Below are 27,378 nucleotides of genomic sequence, written 5' to 3' on the forward strand. Positions count from 1 at the left end.
CCAAGGGCGGCTCAACGGCCGGTCTCGCGCTGCCGCTTCCCGCGCTCTCCAGGCCCCGGGAGGAGGAAGGCGTGAAGGGAATCCCGAAGGCGCGAAAACCTCGCGCATGCGCGGCCCTTCCGCCTGCGACAGCCCAGTAGGCCGGCCGAAGCGAGCGAGCGTGCGGCAGAGCGGCGATGGGATGTGGGAGGGAGCTCGCTCGCCGCCCCGCGTGTGCCTATGTGGGGCACGTTACAGCCCCGTGACGTCAGCGCGCAGCGTCACGCCGGGAGGGACGCACGAAAGTGTAAGTTTCAATTTTTTCCCTCCCCCTTGCCTTCCTTCTGTGCCAACCGCCAAAAAGCCAAGAATCGCGGGACCGCCGGCGGAGGGGGGGAGGGCGAGCGGAGGCAGCGGCGAGCCCCGTTCCTCCCCATCCGCCCCATTCCGTGCAAGGAGCGCGAACAGGTGTGAGAAGGGGGTCAAACCTGCGGGTCGGCGCCGGGGAACCTCCAAGCTTTGGGGTGGGGGGGGGAGGAGGCAGCAAAGCGAGGCAGGAAGGAGAGCGCGGCTTGGCTGGGTGAGCTTTGGCAGGGGCAGGGAATGATGGCGCTTTCGCGAGGAGGAGGAGCAGGAGGGGTTGTTGCCTGCAACCCGATCCCGTGCATGTTTACCCGAAAGTAAGCGGGGGGGCTTGCTTCCAAGTAATCAGCAATTGTGCATCGGATCGCAGCTCTGCACCCCGAGTACGGTAGAAGAAGAAAGAGCGGCTAATTTTAAGTTCGATTTACTCCCAGGTAAAAGCTTTGTTTAGGATTGAGGCCGATCCTTTATTATTATTATTATTTTATTTTGCATGTCTGCTTTTTTTATCCAGTAAGCATGCAAAAGTCTCGGTGGAGCTTGCTTCCAAGTAAGCCTGCACACGGCTGCAGCCTTAAGGGATGGCTGAAATGTACTCGTGTTGGGGGGGGACGACACCCCCCCCCAAAAAAAGTGTCCCCTCCTTTGCTTCAGGAAAACTTCACACTTTCTGGAAACTGTTGGGACCAAGGAAAGAAAAGAGGCTTGCAAAGCGAGGGGTTGGGGTGGAGAGGCGCTGGAAAGGGGTGAAAAGACGTGTGGGAAGGGGGGCAACTTCTTATTAACATTTCCCATGCACACTTATGTCGCTTCATAATTATTGGCAGAGTTCATTCTGGTGCAGTTGAACGAGTGTGTGTATGTTTGTGGCCGGAGGTTGTGGGGGGGGGAGAGCAGAAAGGTGCCCCCCTCGCAACCTTATCTCCCCACAAACACAGCTGCTTTGCCTTGCAAGGGGGAGGAGAAGGAGGAGGAGGAAGCCTAGAGGTGATGGTGTTGCTCCTCGGCTGCTTCTCCCCACCCCCGAGGGGGTTTTGAGGAGGGCCGTGCATTGCACATGTGCAGTTGGCATCTCTCTCTTCCCGTGCAAGAGCGGCGCTGTGGGTGGGGGATTGCTCGGGAGTGTGTTGTGGGGGATGGAGTTTGCTCCCTGCTTCTCCTCCTCTAGTTCCTCAGGTACCGTCGGCGCCTCGGGCAGGGGAGTGGGTTGCAGGGACCGAAAAGGAGGACAGGTGGGAGACGAAGAGGAGGAGGAGGCAGCGGCGGTGGGAAGCGCTTAGGCGGGACGGATCCTCTTCTTCCTCCTTCCTCCCCTCTCTCCTTCTACCCCGGTCTCTTCCCTCCCCCCCCTTCCCCGGGGCGGGCGGGCGGGCGAGGAGGAGGGTCTGCTGAGGGTGAGGTTGGTGCCTGGGTGGCCCCCCGTCTCGTCCCTCCAGCCTCAGACTCCCCGGGCTCTGGTCGGGCTTCTGAGGCCCTGGAGAGGGGGCGGGAAGGTGCAGGAGGCGGGGGCTGGCGGGAGTTGTTCTGTGGAGCGCAGATGCTGCTTCGCCTGGTTTTCACAGGGACTCTCAGGACCAGTTTCCTCCCCCCGCCCCCGAAGCAGCATGTAAATTTCCAGGGCCTGCTTGCATGTTCGCATGGAGAAGCAGTGTGTGTTTTGTTCAGCGTGGGGGGGGGAGTGTAGTAGGGGGTTGGGCCCCTGAGGCCTAGCAACTGTTCTGCAGTTAATGGGTCAGGAGCAAAGCCCCCCACCCCGCTCCCCCTTCTTCTTGGAAGGGGGTTGTGGGCAGATTTATGCAGGAGGCAGATTTATGCTTTTCAGTCATCCAGCGCATAGCTGGACAGGGTGCAACTCCCCATCCCCACCTCTATGATCCTGTCAGTTCAGGCCATCTTGCCTTTATATTCTCAGAAGATCAGGGGCCAAACGCTTTGGAGACGGAGCTGCTCTTAATTTATGAAGGCTTTAAGTTGGGTCTTTCAGACTGTAACTTACTTTTACAACCCCGTGCTGAAAGTCAAGAAAATGTAGCCATCTCAATTTTAAAATGTGTTTCCCTGCAATAACCAAGTTCTTCTCTTTTAATTTATCGTTTTTTAGAATACAGTGCTACTGTTCCTGTACCTGTGGCAATCAAGCAAGTAAAGAACTGATTTCTTGGATTAAGTAACATGGCAAAAGATGTAAGTATATTTGTAAGTAACGGTCCTACAGTTGTTTTTGTTTATTGTATTTGTATCCCACCTTTTTTTTCCAAGGAGCTCAAGGTGATGTATATGGTAATCCCCACAACTACTCGGTGAGGTGGGTTAGCTGAGGGGCAGTGACTGGCCCAAGGTAACCCTAGCATTAATAAATATAGGAATTCACTGTTACCCTATGTATTCATGTAGCTGCATTGACTCCATCCTGTGCCGCATAATGGCAGTGCAGCATATCAGTAGGAACATATCACAAGTATGTGTGGCTACATCCCCACCATTTAGGCTGAGATGCTTTTAGCCTAATGTCATAGAGATGACAAGTCATCATCTCTTCTAATGATGAGTAGTGGTGCATCTGGTATATTGTAGTGGTGGTATATATGCACATAGTAGCATCCCCCTATACTGCTGTACTGGGGTAGCATGAAACACTTAGCAGAATTCCATAAGTCACTATGTTGTGCTCTCACTTTCAGTTACACTTTATTCCAAACTAGGGAAGGCCAGTTACATGTATGTGGATCAGAATCAGTTTTATTTGAGTCAGCAGCCCCCAAATAATTATGAAGGTATAATATTTTTTTTGCCCACCATTTCACTTGTGAATAAACTAGGGAAAGCTTCTACCTTTCAGGATGTTTATTGCTAGCCCACTGGCTCCTAGTATAGCTCCAATAATAGCTTAACACTTGCTTTGATTTGCTTTCTTATAAGCAATATAAGTAGAAGGTTTACACTAAAAAGTTATAGGCTTGAGGATCTGTAATAAGCTGTTTGCCCGCCATGATTTTGTATGATGCTGACTTTGATCATCTATGGCATAATGAAAAATACCTTTTTAGAGTTGTCTTTTTAAGTATGATGCAGTGAATTCTTACTGCTTTCGTTAGTACTCTACTTTCCATTATATTACCTGGCTGAAATAGAAGGTACACCTTTATCCTTCTTTTAATCTAGTCCTTTTCTAGCAGAACCACACCTTCAGCGTTGAAAAGCATATGGCAGTTTGGTTGTTTCTTTGTGCCCTATTCTTAATAAAAAAAATAGGAGAGTTGTTGTATTTCCTATTAAGGTATTTATCATAGACTCAGATCGTGACCTAAAATTGAAATTGCAAAAAACTAGTTACTGGAATCTATAATTTCTTCCCATTGTTGTAATTGTCCTGCAAACTAGAACAGTCAAGTTCAGTTTCATCAATGAGCATAAGTTTAATCAGTATGGGTAATCCTATTGATTTAGAGCAGGCTTCCACAACTTATAACACATCAAGCTAAACAATTCATCAACCATGCATTGTAGGCTGGTGTGTACTGAACAAATCCTGTTTTACAATATCACTCGGATATCACAAACGGACAGAGGGCTGTGCTTAGTTTGGCGGGTCCCAAATTCTGCAGTTAAATTAAATTAGGCAATTAAAATTGCAAAGAAAAAGCACAGAAAAATAATTGCTTTAAATCAAGCTTCCCATTTTGAATCCCCCCCCCCGAACAACTATGCATGCTAACTAGTTAACGACAACAAAACATGTTGGTTGGCAACTAAATTGAGCCATCATAAATGCTATAAGTAAAATAGAGAGCTTTTGTGGTCTTAAAGCCCATATCCACTGCAAAAATAATGTGGGATTAGAGACAAGTAACAGATCTTTGTTTGGATCTCTGTACAGATACAGAAACACCAAGGAAGGTCACTTACAGTCATGGGAAAAAGAAATTGACCTTCTTTGAATTCTGTGGTTTTACATATCGGGACATAATAGCAATCATTTGTTTCTTAGCAGGTCTTAAAATTAGGTAAATACAACTTCAAATGAATAAAAGTACATGACGTATTACACCGTGTTATGATTTATTTAACAGAAATAAAGTCAAAATGGAAAAGCCATATGTGAAAAACTAAGTACACCTTATGATTCAATAGCTTGTAGAACCACCATTAGCAGCAATAACATTAAGTAATTGTTTTCTGTAGGATTTTATCCATCTGTCACATCATTGTGGAGGAATTTTGACCCAATCTTCTTTACAACATTGCTTCAGTTCATTGAGGTTTGCTGGCATTTGTTTATGCATAGCTCTCTTAAGGTCCCACACAGCATTTCAGTTGGGTTGAAGTCTGGATTTTGACAGGGCCATTGCAACACCTTGATTCTGTTCTTTTTCAGTCATTCTGTTGTAGATTTGCTGGTGTGCTTGGGATCCTTGTCCTGTTGCATGTCCCAATTTCAGCCAAGCTTCAGCTGTTGGGAATATGGCCACACATTTGACTGTAGAATACTTTGGTATACTCCTGGCCAACTCAATGACTGCAAGGTTCCCAGTCCTGTGGCTGCAAAACAAGCCCAAATCATCACCCTTCCACCACTATGCTTGACAGTTGGTATGAGGTGCTTGTGCTGATATGCTGTGTTTGATTTTTGCTAAATGTAGTGCTGTGCATTATGGCCAAACATCTTGGTCTCGTTTGTCCAAAGAACATGGTTCCAGAAGTCGCGTGGTTTGTTCAGATGCAGCTTTGCAAACCAAAGTCGTGCTGCCATGTTCTTTTTAGAGAGACCAGGCTTTCATCTGGAAGCACTTCCAAACCATACTTGTTTAGTCTTTTTCTATGGGTACTGTCATGAATTTTAAAATCTAACATGGTAACAGAGACCTTTAGAGCCTGAGATGTAACTCTTGGTTTTTTGCAATTTCTTTGAGCGTTGCACGGTCTGACCTTGGGGTGAATTTGCTAGGTCGTCCACTCCTGGGAAGATTGGAAACAGTCTTGAATGTTTTCCACTTTTGAATAACCTTTTCCGCTGTAGAACATTGGTTGGAGATGGCCATGGAACCCTTCCAGTTTTATGGGCAGTAGCACTTGCTTCTCTAAGAATGTTGTCTTCCTCCTTGGCATTGTGTTAAAACACACCTGAATGCTCCAGACCGGCAAGCTGCTAAAACTTTGGCTTTTATGGAGGTGGGCACACTTGCTGATGATCAATTATTTGTAGCCCCTGTCTGCTACTTATCCTTTTAATTCCTATGGAGCAGTAAGGGTGTACTTAGTTTTTCACATCTAATTTCTCCATCTTGAATACAAGATCACTTATATGGACTCTGGATCATCCTGATGAGATGCAAGATGGCATCTCTAGAATACTACAGTATCTGTGAAAACTTGCTGCTTCCTGGATCCAGTAGGCATCAACAACAATAAATTCAGTATATTGCTTTTATGATACTTAAAAGTAAGAAGTCATATTTTCCTCTAAGGTTCTAACTAAATCTGTTTGATAAACTGTTGTGATTGAGTTTAAGAGGTAAGTGTGGACTTAACACTTTTGTCTTAAATTCAGATTTCCTTTATAAACATACACAATTAAAAAGTCTTTTATAATGCAATTTCCTCCTGCCATGTTTAGGGCCTCGATATTACATGTGCTTGTAAATGCAGAGAAATATGAGGCTTGTTTTTCTTTTGAAAGTACATTGCAAATTCTAAAATGTATTGCTGATATCCGTGTTCAACTTAAGATTTGTTTTTAGAATTACAGTCCCATTTGGTTTTCGAACGTTTTGGAAGTCGAACGGACTTCCGGAACGGATTCCGTTCAACTTCCAAGGTACGACTGTAGTGATGCTGTGGGACTCAGCCCTATGGCAATTATACCATGGGGTCCTGCAGGGACCTGTGCTATTTAAGATCTGCATAAAGCTGTTGGGAGCCATTAACAGAGGACTTGAGGCTACGTATCATGAGTACACTGATTGTATCTTGCATCATCTCTTACATCTATTGGAATCGGGAGCTGAAGGGATAGATGCGGGCCAGTAAGCTGAAATTGAATCTAGAGAAGACAGGGGCCCTATGGATTGGTTTCTGGGTCCAGAAATTAGGATTGGAGTGCAGTTGCACTCCCCCAAAGGAGCAACTGTGTGATCCAGGGGCACTCCTAAATTTCACCTTATCGTTGGAGACTCAGATCACCAGATACGCCTGATTCCCTAGCTGTTGCCATTCCTGGATAAGGATAGTTGGAATTTTGATGACTCTACATAGGGCCTCCTTTGGAGGTCGCAGCTGTTGCCTGGGTGCTGTCGAGTTTAGGTGCCCCAAGCATATTGAACCAGCTCTGAGGCAACTTCACCGGCTGGCTATTTGTCAAGGTGTTGAGTTTAATATATGAAGCTCAAATGGCTTGGGGCCCACCTGCCTGAAATAGCACCTTCCCAGGATCATCCTGCCCCTGAATTGAGATCTGCGGGAGATTCCTTATTGGTTGTGCCATCAGTGACAGAAGTAGGTTTAGTTGACCCAGAGCAGGGCCTTCTTGGAAGTAGCACCTTGACTTCAGAGCTGTCTTTCCCCTTGGATCAGGCCAGATCCCACTCTTATTTGGTTTTAGTGGCAGGTTAAGAAATTTTAGTTCTGCCAGGCCTTTGTGTTGTTTCCAGGCAATTTTTGTTTCAGATGAAGTGTATTTTAACGGCTTTTTATTCAGTGATATATGCCATATGATGTTGTGGCCCAACCTTTGACCTTCAAGTAGAGGGCATGGAATAAATGCCCACAAATGAAATACACAGTATTTGATACACAATATTTCAGTTTACCCATTCGTTTATTTTAAGTGAATTTGCAATATGTTAATCTTGTAAGAAGGAATTCTGTATCCTCTCAGAAACCAGCACCTTGCACAGTTTATAGTTTCTTGCTTTTGTACACCTGCGTTTTGTGTGGCCAGGTTCCAAAGAGCTGCTCAAGTAATCAGTGTGCAGTAGGAGTCTTTGCACTTCCATTCATTGAGTACCGTATTTTTCGCTCTATAAGACGCACCAGACCACAAGACGCACCTAGTTTTTGGAGGAGGAAAACAAGGAAAAAAATATTCTGAATCCCAGAAGCCAGAACAGCAAGAGGGATCGCTGCGCAGTGAAAGCAGCAATCCCTCTTGCTGTTCTGGCTTCTGGGATAGCTGCGCAGCCTGCATTCGTTCCATAAGACGCACACACATTTCCCCTTACTTTTTAGGAGAGAAAAAGTGAGTCTTATAGAGCAAAAAATACGGTAATAGTGCACATCCTTTGCAGAATGGCAGATTCCTTTGATACTGAGGGCACTTTCCTAAGGAGGTTGTGTGTGGCATTGGTTGGTGGTTGTTTAAAGTAAGAACATCCCGAGTCCTATGACATACTTAATATAGCTTTTGAATGGTTGCTGCTATGACTGATGGGAGCAGAACTGACATTGCTATATGTCTCTGAAGATAGAGAAGGGGGGAAAAGGTGCCAGTCAGATTGACAAAGAGGCAGTGTAATTAAAGGAAGTGTGTCAAAGTGGGCAATGGACTGACAGAAACTGAAAAAAATAATTTCTGATGGATCTGTGATGAAAGGGAAAACCAAGGAGATTGTAGGGTTGAGGCACAGCCTCAGCAAGGCCCAGGAACAGAATAAACTATGCACTATTGGCAGGAAGGAATTTGGTGGGGGCAGTAATTCAGGAAGTCAAGGGGAATCAATTTGCTACCTACAACCTAAACTTTGCTAGCACTATTGTACTTTTGAGTTTCGTAAAAGAGGACTCAATTTTAAGGTGGCAAAGAGTGGCAAGTTGTGGGGGCAGTCTTTAGGTCAAATCAATATGTTAACTACTGTATTTTTCTGTATATAACACGCCCCCTATTTTGGGGGGCTCTAAATTAAGAAAATGGGGGGAGATTTCCAAGAGTTGTTAAGCTTTGGGAGGGGAGGGATGATTGCCGAAAATCGCTTACCTGCCGCTAAAAATCGCACGCATCGCCGAAGACCCGCAGCTGCCAATCGACCGCCCTATTGCCACAGCGGCAGCCAATCTCCATCAACCCTTGCTGCAGATAAACTCCTGCTCACGGCTGCAACAGATCAACCAACCCCCCTCTGCACTACCTGTGTATAAGACGAGCCCCAATTTTAAACCTAATTTTTGGGTAAAAAATCCTCGTCTTATACACCGAAAAATACGGTAATTAAATACATCATTTATAGAGTTATTATTGTTGGCAATTCTTTGTTGCTCAGCCAGGTTATAGAGTTCAGCTGTATGCTGTTATATAATTATGCCTTGTGCTACCCTGAAGTAAAGGGGCTTTTTAAAATGTTGCAAGTTCTCTAGTGCAGAGATTGTCCTCTCTCAGAGAGGGCTGCATACTCTACTTATGCTGCTTATATTATCGAGTTATAAAGTAACATTTGAAACTAAATAATTACGAGAATCATTGGAAACAAAATAATTTAAAATCATGGCTAGCCATTATGTCCAAACTGGGAAACATGGTTTGTTTCTTTCAAATCGTGATCGGTATGTCAAGAACAAACCTTGACTTAAGAGTGTCATTTGCGGGAGTGGAACAAGCCACAATCCCCAGTTCTGATGCAGCGCTAAGTTGTTGCTTCCACTCACTGGCGAGGAAGAGCAAAGTGAGAGTAATCTGCATATTCATGTTAAAATATTACTCCTAGCTTGCTTACTATAGGGTGTGAATGCAGTCACTGTGTGCAGAGAAGACTGAGTTAAATGTAAGGGACATAATGTATATTGGCATATGTGTTTTAGTATCCCCATAGCAGTGCATGTATCTGTGGCCAATAATGTCTAATATTTAACAAAAAGCATAGACTCTTTCTGTATGTAGCATGTAGCTTAATTGAATCTACCATTAAAGTATATAGAATTTTAAGCAATGTGGGTTGGGTTATCACTCAAACATATATTTTTGTTGTTGTTGTTGTTGCTTTCTACATCTAGCTCCAAGCAAAGCACGGGAAATAGCATTTTTTTGCAATTAGAAAATAGATGCATTCAATAAATGTCTGTGGAGTAATTTGCTTGTTTATGCAGCTTCTAGACTATTATGTTCCATATCTAACTGGTATATCTGACTTCTGAGGGAAGCTGGTTTCCTGATTTTGATAGAAAATATTTGTACACATCAAGTCTTTGCTTAAAATTACATCAAAGCATTCTTTTTTATTCCAGTTAATTAGCCTTTCTTAAAGGAAGGTCATACCAGTGTTAAGAAATTTGGGATATGGGGGTTATACATTGAAGATTTTGCATTCTGGGTTTGGGCGCTGTTCAGTCATACCTGCTTGAGGAGAAGGGCAAGTTAGAAGACACTGCATGAAAGATGTGAATGCAACTAACTGCTCAAGTTTTCTGTGTACCGTATTTTTCGCCCCATAAGACGCACCGGCCCATAAGACGCACCTAGATTTTAGGGGGGGAAATAAAGGAAAAAATTTTTATTTCCCCCCCAGGTGCGCTGCGCTACACCAGGAGCTTGGGGCGTGCGGAGCTCAGCGCGCCCCAAGCTTCTGCGTGCCGGCAAGGTCTCCGCTAGCGTGGGAGAGCCGGGCGCCTCTCCCAGGGCTAGCGGACCCCTGCGCTAATCCAGAAGCTTGGGGCGTGCTGAGGTCAGCGCGCCCCAAGCTTCTGCATGCCGGCAAGCAGTCCGCTGCCGCCCCAAGCCTCCCGCACCCGGCAGGAGGTCCCGCCGGGTGCGCGAGGCTTGGGGCGGCAGCGGACTGCTTGCGCGCACCTAGAAGCTTGGGGCGTGCTGAGGTCAGCGCGCCCCAAGCTTCTGCATGCCGGCAAGCAGTCCGCTGCCGCCCCAAGCCTCCCGCACCCGGCAGGAGGTCCCACCGGGTGCGCAAGGCTTGGGGCGGCAGCGGACTGCTTGCCGGCATGCAGAAGCTTGGGGTGCGCTGACCTCAGCACGCCCCAAGCTTCTAGGTGCGCGCAAGCAGTCCGCTGCCGCCCCAAGCCTCGCGCACCCGGTGGGACCTCCTGCCGGGCGCGCGAGGCTTGCAGGCATTCGCCCCATAAGACGCACCCCAATTTCCCCTTCATTTTTGGAGGGGAAAAAGTGCGTCTTATGGGGCGAAAAATACGGTAATTTCTCACCCTGCTGGAGCAAGTGCAACTTTTAGCCTGAAATGATGCGGTGGGAGAGGGGCTTTATCTTACAGCAGGAGCGGTAAATTCAAATTTCTTTAGAAGTGTTTTACATGCCTAATTGGTCATGTTTAAGATACTTGGTTCATTATCTGTTGTGGAGTTCAACACATATTGCCACAAAGGACTTCTAACCCCCAGTTCTCGTTCCCTCAGTCTCAATCATTGCAGATAATTTATTTGTGTTGAGGGAACTTCATTTCATTTATTATATTTCCATGCCACTTTTCACTCATGAGATAAAAAAATTAAAATTTTAGATTTAAACTTAGTTTTGATCATTCAACAAGTGTACAGAATATTAAGAAAATTGGATGACATGAGGTAAAAAAGTTGGATCACTTGATATGGAATGACCCACTGGTAAATGATAATATTCAGCTAGTCTGTAGTATTGCATTCTTGAGTGAGGTGATTGAGCATTCAGTGCCAATGTTCTTCGTTGAGCTGGATTCTCCAGATTTATTTCAGTCTAACTTTGTCTGCTTGTTGAATGGAGATAATTTTCTCTACTCTAGTGCACCTGGAACTGGATGTGAGGATGTGTGTCCCTGAAGTGTCTCTAGTCCAGGGGTAGGCAACCTAAGGCCCGGGGCCTGGATGCGGCCCAATCACCTTCTCAATCCGGCCTGTGGACGGTCCAGGAATCAGCGTGTTTTTACATGAGTAGATTTAAAATACATCTCTGGGTTATTTGTGGGGCCTGCCTGGTGTTTTTATATGAGTAGAATGTGTGCTTTTATTTAAAATGCATCTCTGGGTTATTTGTGGGTCATAGGAATTAGTTCATCCCCCTCCCCCTGCAATATAGTCTGGCCCACCACATGGTCTGAGAGACGGTGGACCGGCCCACGGCTGGAAATGGTTGCTGACCCCTGCGAGTCTAGTCCCTCTTGGAGATGTAGTTCCAGAACGTGGGGCTGGGGATGAGGGAGACTCCGGTTGGGCATTTTGACCATAGTGTCCTTCAAGGTTCTGTCTTGTACCACATGCTGTTTAACAGCTGCATGAAATTGCTGAGAATGCTCGGGGTTGCGAAGTTACGTCCCATTAATATGCTGATTAAACCTGGCTCTCTCTCCTAAATCCAAGAGAGCAGTTCCAAGTTTTGATTGGTGCCAAGCATCAGTAACCAAAGTGAAATACCTTCTTAGTTCTTTTGCATGCCTAAAAATGGTAAAAAGTCTCATTTACTAAGCCATCAAATTTCTTATTTTAGAGGCTTTCTATCCTTTAATCTGGGCTCCATCTTTGCCGTTAACGTGTTGATTTATTCCAAATGGTATTGTTAACTAAATCATTTTATTCCATTTCTAGTTGCCATAAGGAGCTTTGATTTTTTTAAAATCTCCAATGCTAATTTAAAAAGTGTGGAAATTGTTGCCCTAGGGAACCACAATAAAAGTCTCACCTTTGAAAAATGATGGGTTTTTGGGGTGGAGTAAGGTAAGAAAATACAAGAAGTTGATAAAAATTTATTCCCTTGTGCTTACAGTACTTTTTAATTTTTGCTCTGCTTGTAAGCGTGTTAAGGGTTGAATATGTAGAGCTTTATAATGCAGGCTGCTGGCTTATTTTAAAGATAAGCTTCTCTTTATTATACCTACATTTTGTTTGATTCAGTCCTAAGAGTTCACAGCAGTCCTGACTTGGAGAAATAATTCCCTAGTTGCTTTGCTCATGTGCTAGTCAACAAGAAGCAAAATTGGTGAGTTGGCTGGCAGTGCACTCTAGGGTACAGGGTAGGCCTATAAAGAGCTAGTAAACAACTGTGTGTACTTCAGATTTCCAGTGCACCTGCTGTGAAGTTCTGGTGATGGCAGTCAAACCCTGGTCTGACCTCCAGGCTGAATTCCTATGAGGTCTTATGGCAACTGTACTCCTTGTGAAATGCAGCTTTGATGACATTTTAAAGCGCTTTGCTTTCCTAAGTTGAAAAAGAAACTTTGAGCTAAAACTCCAAAACTCACTTTAGGGCCAGAGGGAGGCATTTGAAAGGAAAATGTATGTGATAGTTTAACTCCTTTGGTGTAGGAAGCCCATGACCCTGTTAAAGAGGACAAATGTCAACCATGTATTGATCAGAGCAGTCTACATAGTTGCTTGCTTCTGCGGTGGGTGGGTGTGTAATGGGTCGGAATATTGCATATTTTGTTCTTACTAGAGCTGGGTTACACAATTTCCAGCTGATAAGTCTGTATGCATAATGAGGCATTGGGAGTGTGTATGTGCCTATGTGCAAGTCCCTCAACTCCTTAGGACAAAACAAGGTGTGGCCTCAACCAAGGGGGAAGGCTAATGGGGATTTTGTGTATAGCTATATGCACATAGGTAGACCTGGAGCAGAGTGCTATGATAAGCCTGCACAGTAAACATCATGGATCTGGTGCTTGCCAGGACCACAAAAAAAATCCAAGGCACAGACCCTCTTACTTATTTTTTATAGAGGGTGACAACAATACCACCAGCAAATCACAGAATACATTTGTGGACACAAAGGCAACCTCTAACTTGATGATGGATTTGGATGGTCCCTTGCAAAACCTATTGGGACCTGGGAATGTAATTTGCTTGCAAAGTACTTTACATCTAAATAAAATGTGTCTTCTCTTGTAGGCTGGTCTAATTGAAGCTAATGGAGAATTAAAGGTTTTTATAGACCAAAATCTTAGTCCTGGAAAAGGTAAGAAACTCTTATTGTCATTGGCCTTCATATTTAATGAAGTAAGACTTCTGTGTGTGTAGCAAGGCTGGCTTCAAGTTTGAGGAGTCCTGGGCAAATAAACCTCGGGTGGGTCCCATTCCTCTTATCTGAAGACCCTGGTGGGCTCAACTTGGCTGCAATGGCTGCTTTCCTAGCCACACTTGACACCTGGGCCTAGTCATTCTCACAGTGACCCAGATCTATTAGTACTTTGTAAATTTCTTTAAAATTTCACAGATGAAAGGCAGCATGTACAAATTTTAATCAGTAAATATATCCTAGGCATGTAATGCTACCTGCACAATGGTGTTTGTTGTAGAAGAAAGCGTGCATATTGACTGTTCAGTCTTTCTTACGTTCAGGTTTTCACTGAATTTTTGAAAGAAATACTTTATACAAAAACAATACAATAAACAACAACTAATTTTTAAAAAGTGCACATGATCAGTGGCAGCCAATACTGTAATCAACCATTGCCATGAATTTGTGTAGGGAGTCCATGTGCCCAATAATTTTCCATTTTCCCCTTGTGGAAAAGGCCTCTTCTCATAGGTGGTGGCTGGTATCTTTGTTCCATTGTATGATTAGGGAGAAGATCTCTCCTTCCATTATTGGATTATTATGTGTTTAGCTATCATGAGTGTCCACAGCAGCCAGTCACATTGTTCCTCACTCAGATTCCAGAATGGTACGTAGTTCATCAGAAACATCTTTGAATCCCATGGATGCGTCTAAGGCCTTATTTATGCAGCTGTTTATCTTTGACCCAAAGGGTGCAGCTTTTGAGCAGGACCATGCTGTGTGACATAGAGTTGCTTGAGAGGAGCCACAGCGGCAGCCTATATCTGTTTCATAGTTATTTATGAAAGAGACAGTGTGTCACTCAGTACTCTCTGAAAGTGAGGCTTTGGAGTCTTAAGTCTTCAGTTGAAGTGACCGAAGGGGATAGTACACACTCAAAAATCCAAATGTGCCATAGGCCTATAAAAAGGTTGTGACCCCTGCTTTAACAAATAAAGCTTCAATTTATTTACTAATGTGTTTGTATACCAGATTTTTAATAAAATTATTTTTATGGGACAGGGCATCCAAATCTGAGTAAGAATACATTTTTGAGACTGATACAGTTATTTCTCAGCAGAACCATTCCACTTTTGTTCCGAGCACAATTCAAAGTGTTGGGGCTGACTTTTAAAGCCCTAAAATGCCTCGCCCCAGTATACCTGAAGGAGCGTCTCCACCCCCATCGTTCAGTCCAGACACTGAGGTCCTCCTCCGAGGGTCTTCTGCTGGTTCCCTCACTGCGAGAAGCAAAGTTACAGTGAACCAGGCAGAGGGCCTTCTCAGTAGTGGTGCCCTCCCTCTGGAATGCCCTCCCTTCAGATGTCAAGGAGATAAAAGAATTGCACAACTTTTAGAAGACATCTGAAGGCAGCCCAGTATCGGGAGGTTTTTAATGTTTGACGTTTTTATTATGTTTTTAGATATGTTGTAAGCAGCCCAGAGTGGCTGGGGAAACCCAGCCAGATGGGCGGAGGAAATAATAATTATAATAATAATAACAACAACTACTACTGCTGCTACTACTACTACTATTATTACTTTAGTTCCCTGAATCATCTTATTGAGTTATACCACAAACATTTCATCAGGATTTGGTTGCAACTGCAATTTTCTAAATCTCAAAATAGGTGTATAATGCCATCTGCACAAAAGAAAGACAATCCACTAGGCTGTACCGGTGTCTCATAAAGATTGCACTTTTAAAAAGTTGCACACTAGAATAGTTAATGTTAAAAATCTCTTTTAATCTCAAATGCTACTGGCCAGATACTTAATGGTATTCTCTTATTTCCTTTAGTCATCAAATCCCTCCTGAATTATTTCAGACAACACTGCATTTAACTACTTAGAAGGGTGGGTGGGTAATTGCCTGCATATACACCATCCTAATATTCTGTAGCTATTCAAGTGAATAGAATACTTTTTCACTTTACTTTCTACCATTCTAAAATTTTACTTCTATAAAATATTTTGTACCACAGGGTGGCAGCATTTATACAGAAATGCGTATACACATTGCTCATATAGAACTTTTAAAAACTTCTGTCTTCATGACAACTTGGAGACACAGGCTTCAGTTCTGTGTATGCTTCACACTGGCTGTTTCCAAGTAAAAATGGATGTGATTGTAAGAGATGTGGAAGCTTTCTTCATACTGACTTGGGGCCGTCAAGATTTATCCAGAACCTTGGTAGGGAACCTGTGATCCTCCAGTTGGCATGGTTAATGGTCAAGGATGGTGGGAGCTCAGTCAGTAGATTTTATGGTTTATAGCTAATGGCCATCACAATACAGTATGAGCACAGATCACACAACTACAAAATGAAAGACATTACTAAAGGATGATGGGAGTTGAAGTTCAGAAATATCACGAAGGCCATAGATTCTCCAGCCTGATTTAGAAGTTAATCTTCAAGCAAAGCAGATGTTTCTGGTAGTAGTTTAAGTCAGTATGTCAGATAAATTATAGTGAGGGATTCTAATCTTGGCACGTTGATTTCTCTGTCTTCAGAGAATTAAATTGAGCTATTATGTTTGAGCTCAATGGTTTATCTCAAGGACTTCATCCTAACATTTGCTCAAGTAAAGAATGTCTCCCGGTCTCACATATTTAAAAGCATTTTAACTTGGACGTGTGCAACAGAATTAGGTTAAATATTAGACTGACCTCTGTAGTTTGCCTAGTCAGTTCCTAATTGTGTTGCCAGTTATTTGTTACCATTTTGTAACTTTTCAATTTGTGCATTTTAGGTGTTGTTTCATTAGTAGCCGTTCACCCTTCCGCAGTAAATACACTTGGAAAACAACTCCTACCGAAAACATTTGGACAATCTAATGTCAACATTGCACAACAAATGGTAAGAGGCCTGTTGGGAAACCTACCGATTCATTTGTGATATGTACTTGTAGATTTTGAGGTGCCACATTAATCCTTTGCTGGGGTCAGCCCCAATATTGGGACGCATTCAGAGAAAACATGCATAAGATTGTTCTACATCATGGGTAACTAAACTGTGATTTTACAGATGTTGGTGTGCTGCAGCTTTTATCAGCTTCTGCTGATGAGGGATGGTGGGAGTTTTAGTTTGGAAACATCTAAAGCGCCACCTCTGTTGTACATTAGACATTTTTGAGATCTACATAGGAACCATGGGGTGCATTTAAACTGGCAGCTTTCAGTGGAGAAGAGCACCATTAGATGAGGTTCTTTCAGCAGCATGCCTATATAATATAAGTTAGAGTTTGATTCCAACTTAAGAGTTTCCTGGTTGGGCAAAATACCCACTAAAAATGTAAATTGCGGTTTGACTTTTAAAAATGTATCTAGTATAAAATTATGGCTTCCATACTAAGGAAGCTAATATAATTACAGTGTTACCTCAGTTTTTGAATGTCTCAGAAGCTGAACATTTCGGTTTCCGTACGTTGAAAAAGCGGAAGTAAATGCTTCTGTTTTCGAATGTGCCTTGGAAGTCCAACAGCTTCCGCTGAGTTTTTTTCAGTTTTCTCCATTGAATTTGCAAACCGCCCTTTGCGCCTCGGTTTTCAAACATTTCAGAAGTCGAACGGTCTTCCAGAACGGATTATGTTCGAAATCCGAGGTACCACTAACTGACATTTTGTATTAACTGTAGGTTATTGGTACACCTCAGAGACCTTCAGCCCCCAATACTATTCTGGTATCAAGTCCACATACACCCAACACACACTTCGTACCGCAGAACCAGACTGCAGATTCTTCGCCTTGGTCTGCTGGGTGAGTAAAATTTAGTTAAGTTACAACATATTCACAGGAAAATGTTACAACATATTCACAGGAAAATGCATGACTCAAAATCTTTATTCTTGGTAACTAAAGTTGGGCCTCATATCCAGCTAGTTAGCTAATAGCTGAAAAATATTGGGCCGAATCCAATGATATTCCTGGAGGCTTATGTTAGCAGAATCAGGGGAGGAGGTAGGTTTTTGCCAGTTTCCCTGACAACTCCCCATGTGATCCAGATACTTGGAGGATCCTTCAGAACACCATGGGAGGTGATGCAAGGAGCTACAGGGGGGGGGGGAGGTCAGTGACAATCACCTCACTCCCTGTCCTGCCAGCAGAAGCCTCCCCTGGACCAAAGCCCTTTCCATCTACTCGAGGACATAATTGCATTCAGTTCTCTTAAACTTGTAGTTCGTTTCTTCCTCACATAAAGGTTGGTATCTGAAGGTAGATATGGTGTGTATTTCTATAGAGTTTCCTTTCAATAACGTTATAAACAAATCCAAAATGTTTCGAGTAATGGGAGTGTATGCCTATTGTCATAATAGGCCTTCTCGGTAGTGGCACCCTCCCTGTGGAACGCACACAGATGTCAAGGAAATAAAAAACTATCTGACTTTTAGAAGACATCTGAAGGCAGCCCTGTTTAGGGAAGTTTTTTAGGATTGATGTTTTTATTATGTTTTTAGATATTTTGTAAGCCGCCCAGAGTGGCTGGGGAAACCCAGCCAGATGGGCAGGGTATTAATAATAATAATAATAATAGTAATATCCTCATATTTTAACTGTGTGTGTGTAGGTCAGACGTGGGTGTCCAAACCCAACAAATTACGTTCATTAAAACAATTTCTTCAGTGCCTTTGCATTTCTTAAAAAATACTGTTTTGAGGCGTTCTGCTTCTGTTTTTGTATATATTTTATAATTTTATATATGGACATTTTATGAAGGCCTTTGTTTGTAATGCCTAATAAAGGTTTGGCTAAGTAAATCTTCTATGCAGACAAATTCCTAAAGGCAGTGGGCTAACACTGCTACCATTAGAACATATTTTATCATTGATGAAGACTTCTTTTGCACAAGGTTTAATGAAACAAGTAAGTTGGGGTATCAGTTCTCTTAAAAAAAGAAACCCACCCTAAAGTCGTCTCATTGGTTTTGGGGATTCGTGTGTGTGTGTAACTCATTGTATCTCTATTTATAGGAAGCGCAACAAAAAGGGTGAAAAGAATGGCAAGGGTTTGCGGCACTTCTCTATGAAAGTTTGTGAGAAGGTTCAGAGGAAAGGAACGACCTCATACAATGAGGTAGCAGATGAGTTAGTTGCAGAGTTTAGTACCGCAGATGCACACATCTCACCAAATGAATCGGTAAATATATTCATGTTCTGAATTTAGTAGAGACAACAAACCCATTTCCTGCATGCTACAAATACCTACATGCAGAGACAGCCCCTTTCTTTTTGCTTTCTCTCTTGGGGATCATCCCAGTGTGTGTATTGTGTATAATGAAAAATTCAAGTTCTTGTTTTCAAGATTAGAAATGCTACTCTGTTAACCGACAAAGTTGCGATATTACCTCAGCTTTTCCATGACTGGATAAAACCTTTAAAATAGTTTAATCAGAGATATCCTAATACTCTTAATTCAACAGCAGGCTTATGATCAGAAGAATATTAGACGACGTGTCTATGATGCCTTAAATGTCCTTATGGCCATGAACATTATTTCCAAGGAGAAGAAAGAAATAAAATGGATTGGCCTACCTACTAATTCAGCTCAGGAATGTCAGAATTTAGAGGTAAAATGCGGTGGACTTTTCTCATTTGTAGCATTTCTTTAATCTTGTTTTCTGATTACTTGGGAAGAACAGATTCCCTCACTTCCGTTCCAAGATGGCGGCATGCCTTCGGTTCCACACAGGGTTTCATTCTGGTTGGAGACCCAGATTTTGGAGTGGTGGAATAATTCATTCTGCACATCTGGCTTTCAAAATCATAACTTTCTTTAATTGAGAATGATTGTGCATTTGCAAAAATTCATAAGTAAAAAATAAATCTTTAGGGTAAGAACCTCCCAAGTGCTGGCGGAAGACAGAGGGAGTAGACAGTTGACAATTCCTCCCAAGTTCTGGAAATATTCCAGAACACTGTAACTAATAATGAAAATTTGAGTTCCACTTTAGGGAATATTTACAGTGAAGTAGAACCTTACAATCTAATAGGGTCATATTCATAAGCACCTCTGTTTAATACCCCTTCATTCTATCAATGACTTCGCTATAAGAAACAGATACATTTTTGGTTGAATTATTTTGATTGCCTTTAAATAATCTCTGAACAGGCTTATGTATTATTTGATGGTAGTTAGCTCTGGGTGTTCAAGATTTTCTTGTATTCAGAGAGAGGGTTTATGGCTGTTGCCACACTGTCGTTGTTGTTTAAGAACAGCAAGTGATGTTTCAAATTCATTTCAGCAGATATGAAATCTTGGATATTAAAAAAAATCTAAAGCAGCTGATTCTCATGCTGTCTTGTGAACTGCTTTGGAATCTTGCCTATGTTTCAAATGTATATATTACTTGAGATAGGGTGCTGCTTTTTCAGAACCAAGTATAAAGCCCCCTTAGATTCACAGAATGAACTTCTTGGTTCCTTGGATTTTAGCCCACATACAGAGCAATATGTAGCTACGGTACTTCTCAAATTCACCCAGCTCCTCTCTAAAACTAACAACGTTTCTTTTCTTAAGGTGGAGCGGCAGAGAAGACTTGAAAGAATAAAGCAAAAACAGTCACAACTACAAGAGCTAATACTTCAGGTATTTTTGGAACAGTTGTTTGCCTTGCCAAATCACTATATTTATTTATCAATTGTCTAATGTGTTAAGATGAGCCGGTTTCCCCCTGAAGCACTTACTTAATCCTACATAAGTAAATGACATGACTGGGAATAAGAGGATAATGGGCTGGACAAGTCAACTAAGCAGGTGGGCTAGCAGAAGCCACGGCAAGGGCTCCTGCTACTGCAAAGGTGCTTCCCGCCCCCCTTATCTGCCTCAGATCAGCTCTGGAGGGTTGGGAGAACCCCCCAGAACAGTGCATGGGGTTTGGAAAGGGGAGATTTTTCCATCTGGCAAGGCAAAATGATTTCCTCCCAATGGTTTTAATTCACTTTAGCAATAAGGCATCACACAGTTTTCGTTCTTGATTATTGCAAGCACCTGTATGCAACTTCATCTGATTCTGTTCTGTATGTTTTGTGTCTCCTGTTTTTATTTTAGGCCTGCCCTAAAAGATAGAGTAGAATTAAATAATAGAATAAAAATAATTAACTGGAACAACCTCAGGGGAGTTTATTAGACTTCTTTGCATTTTTCTGGGGTTTCAAGAACAGCAGCCTTTTTACTTCTGGAAAGCACCGTATTTTTCGCCCTATAGGACGCACTTTTCCCCCTCCCCTGGCTTGTGCAGCGCTGCCTCTTATCCCGAAGTCCCGGTGCGCTGAGCAGTCACGCCGGGGCTTCGGGTAGTTCTGTGCAAGCCGCGGGAGCCCTCTCTCTTGCGGAGAGCAGCCTGTTCTGGGGGCTGGGGTCGGGGGAAGCTCGGGCTTCCCCCTCCCCAACCTCGCGCCTTGGGGGGAAATAATATTTTTTTCCTTTATTTCCCCCCAAAAAAACTAGGTGCGCCTTATGGGCCGGTGCGCCCTATGGGGCAAAAAATACGGTACTTCCTCTTTGTAACCAGGCACTATCTGCATATATGAAATGGCACCAAGGGAATAAGCTTTTCTTCAGCTTCCTGGTCAACCCTACCTGATTAGGCAGATTTTTCTCTTCCCTAACCCCCCACTGTCTTTCCTCATCTTATTTTACTTCTATTTTACGGATGATATCTTTAAAAAGTTTGTCCAGAGCTTATTCACTTTGCAGAAGTTAGTTTTTTCCCCATGTTCTGGACTCTGTTTTGGAGCTGGAGGAAAAACCCCTCCACTTAGGTGTGGGTGTGGGTGTGGGTGTGTGTTTCTGTTTTAGACTTAAACACATACCACCTGGTAACCAAAAAGGAGGCATTTCTCAAAACCTAAGAGTGCCTAATCCAGAAACACTTGATGATAGATATTAGTGTTACTTGTTTAATTATTCTTAAATATTCTTATTTAAGAATTAATGCCAAGCAAGCCTTCACAATTGTTTTTCTATTCCTAAAGAAAATGAAGTTGTTTATATTTAAATCCCTTAACAGCAAATTGCCTTCAAGAATCTTGTTCAGCGAAATCGTCAAGCAGAACAGCAAGCAAACAGACCACCAGCTTCTAATTCTGTCATTCATTTGCCATTTATCATTGTGAACACCAGCAAGAAGACTGTGATTGACTGCAGTATTTCTAATGACAAGTAGGTTGCTAGTAGGGAAACAAGTGTTTCCTTCTGTCCTTGCAAATACACTGGCTGCATTTGCATGATAAATTATAATAAGCAATTGACTTGTGCTTTGCTTCTCCCTCTAGTAAGCATGGGGGCAACAAACCATGGTGCCTGTCTTAGTATTATATATGAGAATGGGAACATGGTTTGTTTTGCTCAAACCAAAGTCTGGTAAGCAAAGAAGAAATCTTGCCTTCATGCTGTGGTTTATTTGAAGCAAAACAAACCAGGACCTCCAATTCAGTCATAACACAGTAAGCCAGGGAGCATGGTTTCATTGCTCATGCTCTTGCAAGGGGAGAGCAAAGCTGCCACCAGGTGGACATGTTCATGGAGCTAGCTTGACATTTATGCAGGAAAATGGACTAATCTCTTAAATACTAACAAAGTTGGGATTGCAAATACTGGTTTTATTATTTTATATTTATATACCACCTAATTGCCTAAGTGGTTTCAAAGTGGTTTACAAGTATAAAAACCAATAGAAAAAATCCACACGTAATGAAAATCCACACTAAAACAGTTCGTTCAAAATGTTAAAATAAAAACTCGCAATTAAAATGTACAATAAAGTAAGCCCATTAAAGCAGCACAGAGGTTAAAACAGGAGGTTCAGTTTAGGAGATTAAGGTGGGGTGGGGGGTGGGGAATGCTTGTAAACAGGTATGTCTTCAAGAGCCAGAGGAACACTGTTGAAACTTCTTGTATTTAAGCAGGTGGAACATTCTACCACATTGGTGCTACTAGTGAAAAAGCTGGCCTCAACAGTCTATAACCTGATGAGATTATAGCTGATTCTGTGAGCTGCACTCCTCAACACTGATTTCTGTAGGGCTCCACAAAAGACCCCTGCCAGTGAGACTGGACAGTGTTGGTCTTGATGGGGCCAATTATCTTACTAATATATGAGATATTGAAATATTTGAGACTACTGCTTCCTGAAAGACAGTGTTGGAATTGTATAACAGCATCAAAATGTGCTGTATCTTTTAAAAGTTGCGTATTAGTAGAAGGTACACTTTGGAAGAAAATTTTATAACCCTATGTGCATAGCTTTTTGACCAATTTCTACCCACTTTCTGTAGGTTTGAATATCTATTTAATTTTGACAATGCATTTGAAATACACGATGATATAGAAGTGTTAAAGCGCATGGGAATGGCTTTTGGGCTAGAATCTGGAAGTTGCTCAGCAGAGGACCTAAAAAATGCAAGGAGCTTGGTTCCTAAAGCTCTTGAACCATATGTGACAGGTAAGGTTCTGCGAAAGATTTCCTTACATTTAAAATGTGTGTGGAAAAGAAACCAAACTGCCATTGGAACTTGACACAACTGCAATATGCAGCGCTATAGGATACAAGTAGTTTGCAAAGCCTTTTATCATTACAGTTGCCTAAGCAAAGCATTTTCTAAGTGAAAAGTTCTTAAGAACTTCCCTGCCCTCAAATGATGGAAATAAAAGTTGTAATAGTGCAGTGACTTCCAAATCATTGTGGAGTTACCATCACCTACAGAGAGGTGGATTATCTAGCAGTCAATTGTGAAATGTTAGGTGCCAGGCCAATCCTAGAAATCATTTCCGAAAGGAGAACTGCTTGTAAAGTGCTATGGTGCTGTCCTCAGTTGGTGTCAAAAAGGACTGCAAATCATCAGAATTAACAAAGCTGTCCTTGAAATACCATATTTTTTGCTCTATAAGACTTCCTTTTTCCCTCCTAAAATGTAAGGGGAAATGTGTGTGCGTCTTATGGAGCGAATGCAGGCTGCACAGCTATCCCAGAAGCCAGAACAGCAAGAGGGATTGCTGCTTTCACTGCGCAGCGATCCCCCCTGCTGTTCTGGCTTCTGAGATTCAGAATAATTTTTTTCTTGTTTTCCTTCTCCAAAAACTAGGTGCGTCTTGTGGTCTGGTGCGTCTTATAGAGCGAAAAATACGGTACTTGTCAGCTATTAGAGCAAATTTGAACCAAGTCTGATTTCATTCTAGCACGCGTTTCCATACTTTTAAGTGTAGCGGTTATGAATAATCAATATTTTCATAGTAAAAGGAAGCTGTCATATTCATCCTTGCCTCTGCTGTTCCGTACAATTGGTTTTATTTACTATAATACAATCGGGTGTTTTAATGATACACTTAGTTTTGTATGCTTTAGAGAATTAGGCTTTGTACACCCAAACTTATCCCCCCCCCCATTTTTCTTCTGCTTTGTATGCACTTTAGAGATTATTCAGTGCACCTATATTTTAGTGGGAACTTTAATGGGCCGTGTAACCTCTTTCTTTCTTTTTTTAAGCTCCTTTTAAAAAATTCTTCGTGATGAGCTCTTTGTACAAAATGTTACTACGTGTAAAAAATATTTGGATTAGATTTGTGTTTAGTACAGAATCAACACTGCAGAATTCATAATGCTTTCTTCCTTTTACAGAAATGGCTCAGGGATCAATAAGCAGTGTGTATGTCTCATCCTCATCAGGTTCAGCTTCAAATGGGACAAGATTTTCAAACAGGTTTGATGGCATTTCTCTTTAAATACTGATAAACCTGGCAAATTGCAAGCACCGTCATTTTTAGGAACACCCCTCCATTGATTTTAATGCAGAACAAAACAGTATTACATACGGGGATATAGGGAAAAACAAAAACCATAGGGATGAAAGGTGGCACAAATCACATATATTAACAGTTCACATATCACATAACGAAACAAAACTTAACTCAAAAGTCCAGATTTCCTGGGAAGCTAGTGTAAGTTGTTGTAAGTGGTGTTCATTTGTATACAAAATAAAATCCCGCTCGACTGGATAGAGGGTATCCAATGTAGCTGTGCCTTGCAAAGTTCGAAGATGGTGTGTAACTTCTTCAAAAACGGCAATATTCCAAACATTATTGGAATATCCAGTATATTCCGATTACTGTATGGTGGGCAAGCATGCAGTAGCCAATAAAAAATATAACAGAATTTTTTAATATAACCATCTTGTTGTCATGCCCAAAAATAAACGGGAGAGCAAGAAGAGAGGGGGTAATTAAGTTGACTGCTTAGTTTCATTAAAAACCAGGGACCAAAAATATATAGACCTGCAAACACTTTCACCAGAGGTAGAAGTATGTTCCCCTAGCACCACACAGCCTTGCCAACGTGAGAGGCGTGTGACATTTGCCCTGCGGTCCTGTGTCACCTACGATACAGCTCAAAATTGTGGTCTCCCTGATATGGACCAAAATCGACTTTATTGCCCAAATAGAGCATATTACCATATTGGCCCGAATATAAGCCACAACTTTAAAATTCGAGGGGGAAGAAAAAAAGACAGTATCCGGATATAAACCACTCCCTTAAAATTCCGCAGGCACTCACACCCGTTCCATTTTACCGTATGTCTGTTTCAGCTGCGATACCATAAAAGCCAGTTTCTTTAAGGTCGTGAATTTAAGCTGCACTTTAACTTTTCACGGTTGGAATTTGGAAAAAAAAGGTGAGGCTTATATATTCAGGCCAATACAGTACATTCCAAATACCACCACCTGTATTCTCCCCAATATCTCCCTCCCCGGAGTTTTAAAACCAACTTAGAGCCTGCAGTGCAGGTTAATAATTGCTTATATTAAGCTGCAACCCAAGCTTTTACCATAGAGGAACAGGGTTTTTGTAAGAGGTCTAGTGACCTGTGCACGGCTGCATCTCAGCCAGAAAACATGTTACCCAATAAAAATGCAACCAACCAATGTCCTTGATCTGGGAGGCTTCCTTGGTAGCGGGTGATGGATTCTGGTCGGTTGGATTTTGTTGTTAGCCAGATAAAATCTTATCAGCAGCTGCTGAGACTTCCTAAGGAAAGTGCTTCTTTCATCAAAGTGCAAATTTCACTTTTTGTTTTGCCTAATAGTTTCCCTACGGGACACAGGTGGCGCTGTGGGTTAAACCACAGAGCCTAGGCCTTGCCAATCAGAAGGTCGGCAGTTCGAATCCCCGCGACGGGGTGAGCTCCCATTGTTCAGTCCCAGCTCCTGCCAACCTAGCAGTTCGAAAGCACATCAAAGTGCAAGTAGATAAATAGGTACTGCTCCGGCGGGAAGGTAAAGGGCATTTCCGTGAGCTGCTCTGGTTTGCCAGAAGCGGCTTAGTCATGCTGGCCACATGACTGGAAGCTGTATGCCGGCTCCCTCAGCCAATAAAGCGAGATGAGCACCGCAACCCCAGAATCGGCCACGACTGGACCTAATGGTCAAGGGTCCCTTTACCTTTAATAGTTTCACTAATAGGTGCCTTTTTGAAGAAGTTAAAGCCCAAAGGGCAATAATGGTGTAGAGCAGCCATAGGGAAGTGTTGAGAAGTTGGTCCCAATTCATACCCACAAAGGCTTTTTCTTTTATTTTGCCATTGTGTCAGGAAGGCACAGCAGTTGATCCTGGCATCCTAGCTAAAGATACGAGCAAAGTCCCTGGGGTCCAGTAGCAACCTTGCATGACTTCAGTTCAAAAAAAGTTTTAGGCACATTCCTTTTCTCACCCTTCCTCCTGCATAGTTGTGTTGTAAAAACTTAATGCATTGATGGAAAACCAGTTAAAAGTATTGATCCTAATTTGCTTTTGTTTCAGTGACTACTCAAACGGAGGGGATGGAATGTTAGCTACAAGTTCCAATGGATCTCAATATAGCGGCTCTAGAGTAGAGACACCAGTGTCTTATGTTGGAGATGACGACGATGATGATGACGAGGACTTTAATGAAAATGACGATGACGACTGATATTTTTTGCGTGTAGACTTTTTTAAATGTTAAAATTCAGCAAGCTTCAGGAATAATTCTAGGAAGAGAATTGTCATAAAATTGCCCCATCAAGGAGATACTGGTAAGAGTCCTGAATTTAGAAATTGCTCCTCCAGTAAAGTAAAAAGAATTGTTTGTTTTATGTAGATTTTTTTACATGTGGTGAGGATGTGTGTGTTGATACCAGTGTGTTAATGCAGAACCTTTATTTACTCTTTGCTTAGAATTTTTAACTTGAAGGAAAATGCATTTTGCCCCTAAGTGTTGTTGCTAAGTTTGAAAATGTAGCCACATTTAATGGAAAATAAAATCTGTCCACCTGTCAAAAATGCATACACTGAATGGCATTTTATTTAGAGTGCATTTAGGTGACACTTCGTACTGAAGCATAGCAAACAAATGTTATATTTTGCTGATCATGCAGAGTCCAAAGAAACAAACAAAAGAGCCTCTTTTTAAATGTTAGTTTGCGGAAATTGTGTGAATTTATTTCCCTTTTAAAAATTATTCTGATCATTGTAATTCCATCAAATTTATATATTGTGTTTGCTGAATGTTAGGACATATGAAATACAATTTTTGGCAAATGTTTACTGCCAAGCTGGCACAGCTGTGTAAATGTCTTGAAGGTTTGGGATGAGTTTTGCTTATGATAAAAATTTGCCTGATTTCTTACAGGCAGATTTTGAAAACAATTTGTTATATAGTTGTTTACATACCTATAAGTCTATCATATAAAAGACATGTACTGAAACAAATGTTTATATTTGTTTCTTAAACATCTTCCAGTAATCTATTATAAAGTTGAAATTAAATATAGAGAATGTTTTATGTTTAACTCAAAATTTGTCAATCACTTTTAATACTTCGTTTTTTTATAAAAGAAATTTCAGGGCAGGTGGTAGTCTTTTAAAATTTATTCACAAAGAATTAACTGCACAAATACTGTCAGCTGCCTGTTCTAAGACAGTAGTCTTTTTATTGAAACACAAATAAACTTTTCTGTAATATTTTATGGAATATAAGCAGTTTGTTTTACTTGTTTAATTGTGGCACTATTAGTTTTTATTAATAAAAAGCGCGTGGGCATTTTTAACAAGTTCTTTGTTTCTCTAATCAAGA

General features: G+C 42.1%; 1 protein-coding gene across 9 annotated transcripts; it reads left to right on the forward strand.

Moving 5' to 3' along the window:
- TFDP1 (transcription factor Dp-1) lies at window positions 1-27,355 on the forward strand. Of its 9 annotated transcripts, none has more exons than XM_083501553.1 (12): window positions 1-286; window positions 2,444-2,526; window positions 13,147-13,213; window positions 16,049-16,155; window positions 16,933-17,054; window positions 18,266-18,431; window positions 18,715-18,861; window positions 19,812-19,880; window positions 21,304-21,455; window positions 22,571-22,737; window positions 23,911-23,992; window positions 26,085-27,355. In XM_083501553.1, exons 2-12 carry the CDS (start codon window positions 2,515-2,517, stop codon window positions 26,233-26,235), a joined length of 1,242 nt encoding a protein of 413 aa, XP_083357679.1. In that variant the 5' UTR covers window positions 1-286; window positions 2,444-2,514; the 3' UTR covers window positions 26,236-27,355. The 9 variants fall into 9 exon arrangements, with proteins under 9 accessions (XP_083357679.1, XP_083357684.1, XP_083357678.1 ...); XM_083501558.1 differs by having other exon boundaries at window positions 155-286; window positions 18,718-18,861; XM_083501552.1 differs by having other exon boundaries at window positions 262-447.
- Window positions 27,356-27,378: the final 23 nt, after the last annotated feature.

Source organism: Podarcis liolepis, assembly GCF_965112155.1.
Source record: "Podarcis liolepis genome assembly, chromosome: 4".
Lineage (NCBI taxonomy): Eukaryota > Metazoa > Chordata > Lepidosauria > Squamata > Lacertidae > Podarcis > Podarcis liolepis.